The following is a 10,136-nucleotide window of genomic DNA, read 5'->3' as shown; positions in this document are numbered from 1 at the left end:
CAAATTTAAAATTGCTTAATATAAATCTGCATATGTTAAGGTTTATATTTTGTTTCTTAATACTGAATTTTAGAAGTCAACCATTCTAGCTTCTTAAAACCACCTTTTAAACACACATTTATGCACATATACAGACAAGCCTAAGATCATTCCTCACCTGTAAGACAAGCATCTATCAAGTTTTTAACACCAAGACAAACAGGAACTTTTTTGGTCTATCTTACCTGGCCAGGTTTTTTGTTTGTGGTTGTTGCAGTCTGTTCCACAGCTTTGGCTTTTTTCTTTTCTTTCTTCTTTTCTTTGTCAGCAAAAGTTCCACGCATTTTAGATATTATATCCGAATCTGTTTTTGCATACTGTATTCGCTGTTTTAATTATTTGAAAACAGGTTACTTCTCATGCTGAAGGATGTTTACCCTAGTCATTAATATTTCAAATTTCATTACGCAAATACATTACAAGCTAATTTTAAACACATCCTTAAGGAAATCTGCCAAAATATACTGAGTGCCAAATGGAAATAAACTGAATAAACTGTGGGATATAATTCATAATTTAGACAACGTTAGATTCAAGTGTGTTTATTAGATTAAAAAACCCATACATTTTCGTGTGAGAAACATAGGACTTTGAAATATCTGTGCCACGGCTTCTCTCCATTTAATCGAAGAACAGAGAAAAGTGCATTGAAGTATTAAAGGGACAAATGAGTGGGCTCCACCAGTGGGCTTTGGAATCCAGAACTGTTCAAATCTCCTCGGTGCCTGGGAATCCGGCTCAAGACCAGCTATTCTAATCCAGAGGTTTTCAACAAACAACATATAAAACAAACAAAAGCAAAACTGCTCAGCCTGATTAGAACTGTGGCTCCAGAGCCCAGTGGAGGCCAAATGCCCTTTTCCCTCCAAACCTACCCGCACCCCACAATCACAGAGGGAGCACCTGGGGATGCGATTTGAGGGAGCACCCGGGGATGCAATTTGAGGGAGCTTGGGAAAAAGAAAGAAAATCACTGTTCTAGACTAATGCTGTTTTACAGATAGAACAGGCCCACAGAACACTAGGACTAGTGTGGCAGAGCCCCCACAGAACAACTTTTCTGGCAGAAAATTAGATGGAAAATTTCTTTTAAACCATTTTTAATAAGTTTATTTGAATTTTTTTTTCATTTTTCAGAATTCTAAACATCATAAATTTGGGGCCTTAAATATAACTTTTTTGCATGGTAACTTTTTGGATGTACTGCTCTGAGTTGTAACACTTGTAGAGATTAATGTATCTACCACCACAAACAAGACACAGGGCAGTTCTATCACCTAAAAATCCCCTCATGCTTCCCCTTTGTTACCCCATCCCTCCTCTTCCAAACACTCATCTGTTCTCTGTCCCTGCTGCCCTTTCCAGAACGTCACACAGATAGGATCATACATCACGTAACCCAGAGGCTGCCTATGCCTAATGCCTTTGAGATTCATCTATGCCGTTGCATTTAACGGCAAGTAGTATTTCATCGTATTGATGTACCAATTTGTTTTACATAATCCAATGAAGGATATTTGGTTTCTAGTTTTTGGCGATTATGAATAAAGCTGCTATAAGCACGTATGTTTAAAAAAACAGATGCACAAAGGAAAAAAAACAACAACAACAACAAATGTATTGGAGAGTTGCCTTCCCGTTACCAGTGACTCTCAATAGAAGCAACGACGTGTCAATCAGCTGTGGGATGTGTCATATGGAATGTTACTTCCAATAGTTAAAGTACAGAAGACTGGGAATGACTTTCCTTTGAATCTATCACCTTTACGTGAAATGACTTTAACAGCGGAAACAACTTACCAAATTTTAAAATGTTTTAAAAGAAAACAAAAGAATGGAATCACAGATAGTGTGACTGGACCACTTGCATATTCCTTCCATGCTGGCACCAAGAGGCACCTGTTACAACAGGGAAAGGTTCAAAAACTTGTCCAGGATAGCATTTCATCAATTATAGTTTGCATTCCAAATGCCTGGAAAGCAGGTAAAAGCTCTGATGTAGTAGGTCTGGGTGAACCTGGGATTCTGCACTTTTAACAAGCACAAAGGTGGTAATGTTATTGGCTTGGGGACCACACTTTGTGAGTAGCCCTGGCCTAAAGCATTATCACATAACTACACTCAGCGCCAATGAACTGTCTGAATATCTCTGCCATGAGTTAAACTGTTACCTAGATATGACTATCTGTAATCTCCAACCTCCATTTCAAGCAAACTCTTCCTCCCCGGAGCTGAAAGAATTACTGCCTCTCTGATCAAAATGCAATAATCCTACAAATTACTGCTCTGTAGTAATCTGTACAAATTACTTTGTATAAAATAGGTATGCAAAATTTTATTGCCTTTTATTGTATAACAAGAATTTGATCTTGATCTGAAGAGAACAAGAAACAATTTAAAGTAGTGTGGATTAACAAAGCAGAGAATTTGTCAAAACCAAGACCAATTCTTCCTCTTCTTTTACTTCAGCTAGAGATGACTACACTGGGGAAACAAGAGGGGAAGGAGTAAGCCTAAACCCACACCTCAGAATCCCAGGTTCTTTCTGGCTGGTCTGGGCTGCTGTACCACAGTGGCTCTAAGTGTGCTTATCCCTGCATGCAACTCTGCTAGTCTTGCCATCATCATCTAACCAAAAGGAGACAGGTTGAAGGGTTAGACTAACTTCTGACTTCGTCGTAAGGGTTCCCTCACAACTCCCTTGGATCTGCAACCTTGTGACTGACCTGAATAGATCTTGGGTGACCTGATTTGTCTGTCCTTATGACCGAGTCACCTGTGAAAGTATTTGATCTCAACAATAGCTCTTAGCTGGTTCATTTAAACCAGTGGTTCTCAACCAGAGGTGATTTTGTCTGCCAGGGCACAACTGGCACTAGCTGGACACATTACTCGTTGTTATGCTACTGGCACCCTGTGGGTAGAGGCCAGGGATGCTGTTAAAACACCCTGTAATGAACAAGACAGCCCCTGCAACAAAGAATCATTCATTTCAAAACATCCAAAGTGACAGGGTTGAGAAACCCTAGTCTAGACTAAATACCTGTTAGAGATAAAAGTCTAACCACAACTTAGAGAAGGGCAAGATTTACTTATGCCAAAGTTTTCATGACGAAGCCCTTAGGAAGACGGTTCTACTTTACTAAGGTACTTTTGGCATTAACTAAATGCCCTTGAATCAGAGAGAGTAATTCTGTTCTGAGTTCCAAGTCATAGCAAATTTTGTTCATTTCTGATCTGGTATGTTGGAGTTAAAACAGAAGAGCAACTAAAACCACAATAAGACATAAACAAGACAGCCCAAAAAACTCTATTTCCCCTCTTCTAAGATGCTGGAGATCTGGCAGTATCTGTTACCTTTCCGTAGGAAAAGAATGGACCTCCCAAAACGCTTCAATACAATAATCAATGTAATACACTTTTCCCACTAATTTTAAAAAATAATTAGTTGGCAAGGTGAAGCTGGTGCCCAGCACAGCAAACTATTTCCTTTCCTGTATCTGAGTAACAGACACATGCAAACTTGTCATCTCCACTTAGCAAAATAGCTCTAAACCCTCTATGGGAAGAAACTGTACTTTCAAGTTAAGGTAATTTTAGATGTAAGCTAAAACTCAGACCCCGTGCCGCTGCCAACTGAGATCTCAATTATGGTGTTTCTTCATACTACCATGCGAGACCCACTGGTTTCAGGCAACACCAATTTACTAAAAATTAGATTACACAGATACTACCCCACAGTTTCCTGGGATAAGCCTTTCCACAAAAATGGTGTCTAGTCAGCTGGGAAGTGATGGGAAAAGAAGGGCTGGATAGAGGATGAGAAGAACTTGCTCTAGTAACAGAAAAAAAGGTGCTCAGTCCTGAATTAAACATCGTAGTATAAAACAGCAGTCCTCAATCCTGACTAACATGGTGAAACCCCATCTCTACTAAAAATACAAAAAATTAGCCAGGTATGGTGGCAGGCGTCTGTAGTCCCAGCTACTTGGAAGGCTGAGGTAGGAGACTGGCATGAACCCGAAAGGTGGAGCTTGCAGTGAGCTGAGATCACGCCACTGCACTCCAGCCTGGGCGGCAGAGCAAGACTCCGTCTCAAAAAAAAAATAATAATAATAAATAAACAAACAAACAAACAAACCAACCAAACAGGGGTCCTCAAACTACTGTCTGTAGCGAACACTGCCTGTTCTTATCTGTGACTGCTCTTCTTGCTATAAAAGCAGAGTTAAGTAGTAGTTGCAACACAGATTATCTGGCTTGCAAAGCGTAACATATTTACTATCTGGTCCTTTATGGAAAGTTTGCTGACCTGTAATACAGGAAAAAAAAAAATCACAATACTAGCTGTTAGATTAGTTGTCACCTCCTGATGCTGCCGCTGGTTATATTACTACAACCTAGATGAACAATTAAACTTTCTGTGCCTTGTTCTTCATCTGTAAAATGAAGGAATTAGATCAGTGGTCTGTACCACAGTCTGAGCCAAACCCTGCCCATGGCCTGCATGAACTTTTTTTGATAATGTTAAAGGGTTGTTAAAAAACATAAGCACATAAAAGAATAGGTAACAGAAACCATATATGGCCTACAAAGCCTAAAGTATTAGGTACTTCTTTACAGTTTTTGCTGATGCCTGCATTAGACCAAAGAACCAATTTGATTACACTTCAGAGGTGGTAAAACTGACTCATGCACAGAGCCAGTTAACAGTACAACCAGAATGAAGACCCAGCTCCTCTAAAACCTGGCCTTTGGTTTTTTTGTCCAACACTCCTTCACATCACATTCTAATCGCAGAAAAAAAGCAGTTTGGAATCCACACCCAAGGTACGGTATATTCCCTCAGACATAGAGAACCCCTTGCTTTACACTCTGTGGTCACCCTTATCTAATCCTCTGCATCTCTGATTTACATCAAGGGCCTCCTGAGTTTCCCACTTCCTTTCTGTCCCTCCCACAATGCGACCTTCATCCAGCAGCTAGATGTGAATCTCATTATGTCATTCCTGAGTTTAAAACTCTCCATGCATAACCATTTCATTTCCATTGTTATTCCTAAAACCTATGAGTTTAAACCTATCATTTTTCTTTAGATCACTGTTTCATCTAGACTGTGTAGCTTCTGACATATAGTATTTCACTATAGCATTTTCTAAAACTTCAGACTGAATTTCCCCTTTAGCTTCTGACTTTTGTAATGTTTTACAAGTTTACAAACAGGTTTCTTTTCAAGTCTTCCAGGTTATTATTAATTTCTAACTTTTTGAGATAAGACTATTGCCTAGACTGCCATTAGTTTTTTAAATATTCTACATCTCAATGTATTTTGTTTTCAGCCATCTTAACCGTCATAAATTAAACTCTACTGCTATTGTTTTTCTATAAAAACACATAAACCCAAACACACGTAATTAAAAGCAGAAAGCAACAGCCACAGTTTCAAGCATATTTACAAATCTACTGTACCATCAATATCATTAATTTCTTGATTAAAGTGAAATAATGGAATTGGCTTACCATTGGTTTACCATAAAATGGAAATCCTTGTAACTGTCTCAAAGCATTCGTGGATGAGCCCAGTTCCTTAAATATGACAAAGGCCTGCCCCCTCATCTTCATGGTCTTTAAAGCCACAATGTCCACCACATGACCGAATTGAGAAAACAGGGCATACAGGGATCTCTTCAATTCTGTCCAAATTAGAAAAGAAACAAGTCATTGGTAATAAAATAATGACAAAAGTCTTCATAAAATGATACTGCATTGAGTTGCCTCCCCACCATTCACTTATTTATAGTTATATATATTTAATGTTTATAAAAACATACACTATTCCCATTGGCTATATGTAATTTTAAAAGTCAAATGAAACCATTATATCTATGAGTAGAAACAGACTGTACACACTGTCAATTCCTACCTATTTTTGTTTTTTAAAAGTCTTCAAATCCTTATAGGAAATGGGATAAACCATTATTTCAGGCACTAAGACGACAAGGTGAGAGGTTTTGAGGCAATACAATTTTTAAGACAGTAGTAAATAAACACATTTTAGTAGTGAACAAGTATTTTAAAAAGCACTTACCTTCCTTTTTAATTTTGTCATTCATATTGTTGATATAAATTGTATGGTTTGGTCTGATATCCATGTTTGTGTTAAATTCTTCAGAAGGAGACAGTAAAAAATCTGTTATAAAAAGGAAGGAGTAAATTATACTGGACTGTGGCATAAGGACACAACACAAGAATCATTAACCTTTCACTTCTCTTTCAATCCCAATTGTCAGAAAATGTCAGTTTGGCTGAAGCCTTTAGTGTATCTCCAGCACCTACTAGCCCTCCTTTCCATACAAAAGGAGAAAAGTTTCTCATGCTCAAAAGTTGGAGCACCAATACCTCGCCAGATTTTAGTAACACCATTTAATTCAACACATTTATTTTCACACTTACTTTTCACTTATGACAAGTGATATTTTCTTTCCACCTCCTCCATAATTTTAAAATGCAGATTTGAAGAAAAATGACCAAGTAGCAAATGTACATCCAGTGAAAATCATAAGGTTAGACATCAATGGAGTTTGCCAACTACTTCTTGGGTGCACTTACAAAGTCCTTCCATACCTATTACTTAATTTGTATACAGTATCACCAAGCTGTCTGGACTCCAAGGTTACCTTTAACCGACTTGAAAGAAGGGAGCTCAATGACAGCAGTGTGGCATGACCGTTAAACTCAGATTCTAGTACCAGTCAGATGTGAACTCAAATCCTATTTATGCTTCTTATTAGCTGTTTGCCTGAGGGAAGTTCCTTATCTGTCAGGTCCTCATCAGTAAAATGAGAATGGTAACAGAACCTACCCAACCGAACTCAGAAGACTAAATGAGTTCTAGCACAGTTTTGCATCAGCGGTTAGCACTTAGAGTAGCTATTATTAACAGCTATTACCAGTTAAGGAACGTGCCTAAGGTCACACAGCTAATAAGCAACAGGCCTGGAAATTCAGCCCTTGCTTTCTCCTCTACACTTCTCTTCCTCGTCTACCACACTATTGCATTTTTTTTACGTGGTTTTTACTTGCAAATTGTGAAGTTGCTTGATTTCCTTGTGTCCCACATATTCCTTTATCTCACAAATATTTACAGAGCATCCACTGTACGTGAACAGCATTGGATGATTGACAAGGGAAGAGCCTACAAGCAGGGGCTGCACTTGTGCAGGTAACAGGTAAAACGTAACGCTTATCCAAGCCTTGGGACCCCCTAAATCAAAATCTGGAGAAGCGGCAAGGGTCACAAAGGAGACGACGAAAGGGAAGTGACTGAGGCAGAGATCAAACTGAAGGTAGGAGGACAAAGGGGAGGCTCTTGCGGGGTTTCATGCGAGGTTTGATCTTGGGCTGGATTGTTACAGGGGCACCCTGAATTACCCGCCACCACCAAAAAGGAACCGCTGGAAGACACCTGAAAGCGCAGTGAACTGTCAATGCCTCGCACGAGCAGACACACATTATCCTTTACTTCCTAAGCGCAAGCCTCCCGCCTCTCCAGACACAAGCACCTTCGCCCGAGGCCCCCTAACGAAGTCCAAGGGAGCTGCCACGCGATGCCCGGCCCCAGAGTCAGTCTCCCATCTCTTCCTCGCCGCCGGCCTACCCGGGTACTCCGAGCTCCAAACCGGGGCCAAACGCGTCCCCACCCCAGCTTCGCGCTTCGTCCGCTCCCAGCTGCAACAGGGGAGAAAAGGGCCGAGGAGCCAGGAAAACCGAAACAGCGAGGTAAAAGGTGCACGAACCCACCTGAGGCCTACGCCGTCTCCCGTAAGAACCAAAAGCAGGAAACGGAGCCAGGCACCGGAAGTAACGTTGCCACGCTCCTCAATCGAGCGCCCACAAGTCTACAAGCCGAGCGCAGAGCAGATCGATGCTTCCGGGTCTCTGGCGGCCTGGGCTGGTAATCTCTTTGCGCGTGCGTATGCCCTGCGGGCTGGAGAAGAGTCCGGAAATGGAAATGGGGAAAGGGACGGGGTTTGTGGGGACCATGCTGCGAGGGAACAGGGAAGAAGAGTGAATCATTTCCCTTACCACGACCTTGCGAAGCTTTACCCCGCGCAAGAGTGCCTTCCACCTTTACAAATCCTATGTAATTTTACAGGCTGCGCCCCTCATGCTACGGGGCAGTTAGTCCTGGTTTCGCCCTTCTTTGGGCTCCGGCTGCCCCGGTTTAAAATCACCTTTAGGATAGCCGGTTCCTCCGGCCTCCAAGTCTCCTCTGATTCCTGGGGCTCTGCAGGAACTGTCCTCCAACACTCTGCTGATGAACTTGAATCTCAGAGGCTACCCAGTTTGAGGGCCCAGGGCAGACAGAAATGGTGTCTGCCCAATTCTCATCTCTCACCAGATAAGGCAACCATGCTGAGTAGAACCCAGTCATCTGTAAGATCATCTGCCTCAACTCACTCGAAAAAATAATTCCCTACCACCCTTCCCACTCTTTTCTTCCCACAAAAAGTCTAGATTTTTCTAGGGTAATCTAACGAGTTAGTATTTATGCCAAGCTGAATGGGAATTCCCAAAAAAATTCCCATGCTTTCATTCATTCATCCATTCATCAGAAGTCTGTAAAGCATTACCTGGAATATGAAATAGTTGTTAAGAGTCAGGTGGAACCTAATCTTGTACCCTCTGCTTAACTAATCTCTCTGATCTTCACTTTTTTCGTCTGTAAAATAGGGATCCTAATAGTATCTCCTTCTAGTTGTTGTAGGCATTAAATGAGCTAAAATAAATGTAAAGTGGTTGGCACATTATCAGACACAAAATAAATGCTCAAAAATGTTGTTTCTGAATTCTGGCTATAACCTGGTTATATTGGTGAGGCTCAAAAATGTTATTTCTGAGTTCTGGCTATAACTTGGTTATATTGGTGAGGCAGGTAGCTGTCAAATAAGTTAGTTTTATCAGCTGGGAATTTTTATTTTTTAAAAAACACCTAAAGTTGCAACAACTTGAAAATAATATAAGCTTCTTAAGGGTGGGGATTTTGTCTGCTCTGTTCACTCAAGTACCCTTAGTAATGAGAATAGTGACTGATAATTAATATATATTGGATAAATTAATGAATGACATGGAAAACTAGGCAACAGTAAACAAATATGCTTTGAACATGCAGATGAGTGTAGAAAATGTTAAGGGATCACAGAAAAACATCCTTTTATTATATAGATCTAATACTACAAGAAATGGCTGAGTGTAGTAGCTCACACCTGTAATCCCAGCATTTGCGGAGGCTGAGATAGGAGGACTGGTTGAGGCCAGGAGTTTGAAATCATCCTGGGCAACATAGTGAGATCTCATCTCTGAAATAAATAAATAAATAAATAAGAAGAAATAAATGAGAAATTCCTATCTCAGTCAAAGAATTATAAGTATATCTTTAACAAATTAAAAGAGAATATAAACTTAATATAAACAATTTCTAAATAACAAAGGACAAGCTGTTCTGCGTATTAGTATGAGCATCTCAACAGTTAGTTCTATTTGTTGATAATGAGGACGGCTAAACTACTGAGAATAAACTATACTCTTTATTATATAAGGGGATCTAGCCAAGAGTTGATAACTGTTAAAAGAGAATAAGATGTGATTATGCAAAGACACTCCAACCTAGAAGAAAATACCACAGGAAACACAGAGGCCTGAAGACAGACTGCATATCATGTTCTATTAACAGTTAAATTACAGCTATTGTACATTACACTGTGAGAAGCAAATCATCCATTGCCAACTCAGCTGCAATGGTCTGCATGCACTTTTCCAGGTTCTTCTGAAAAGAGCCAGTGCACTGTCCTTGGGCAGTCACTCTGTGCATTCCAGTAACCCGTTAATGATTCTCAGTGGTTTCCTGAATGATCTGAGAAGCCAGAAATTGAAAACGGTGCAGGAAGGGAATGATAGGGATCGAGTAGCTTTTCTGGTTTTGTGAGAAACCTTGCATAGCCTGGTTATATAACTATATTAAGAATATTATAGCAGCTAAACTATGGTCACATGTACTGTAAAACATCATCACTTTATAACCAGATCCACTTCTTGAG

At 40.1% G+C, this 10,136-nt stretch overlaps 1 protein-coding gene across 1 annotated transcript in view; it reads right to left on the bottom strand.

The window, feature by feature from the left end:
• SNRPB2 (small nuclear ribonucleoprotein polypeptide B) overlaps window positions 1-7,899 on the bottom strand; it is an 11,771-nt gene extending 3,872 nt beyond the window's left edge. Inside the window, exons 1-4 of the mRNA XM_011979464.1 lie at window positions 7,740-7,899; window positions 6,128-6,229; window positions 5,560-5,732; window positions 225-365 (exon numbers count right to left, since the gene is read on the bottom strand). Of these exons, the coding sequence (XP_011834854.1) occupies window positions 225-365; window positions 5,560-5,732; window positions 6,128-6,191 (378 nt within the window). The 5' untranslated portion in view covers window positions 6,192-6,229; window positions 7,740-7,899. The remainder of the gene's footprint in view (window positions 1-224; window positions 366-5,559; window positions 5,733-6,127; window positions 6,230-7,739) is intronic.
• Between the last annotated feature and the right edge of the window lie 2,237 nt (window positions 7,900-10,136).

This window comes from Mandrillus leucophaeus, unplaced genomic scaffold, assembly GCF_000951045.1.
Source record: "Mandrillus leucophaeus isolate KB7577 unplaced genomic scaffold, Mleu.le_1.0 Scaffold202, whole genome shotgun sequence".
Taxonomy (NCBI): domain Eukaryota; kingdom Metazoa; phylum Chordata; class Mammalia; order Primates; family Cercopithecidae; genus Mandrillus; species Mandrillus leucophaeus.
The sequence above is the reverse complement of the archived record's forward strand: the minus strand, read 5'-3'. Positions and strand labels throughout refer to the sequence as shown.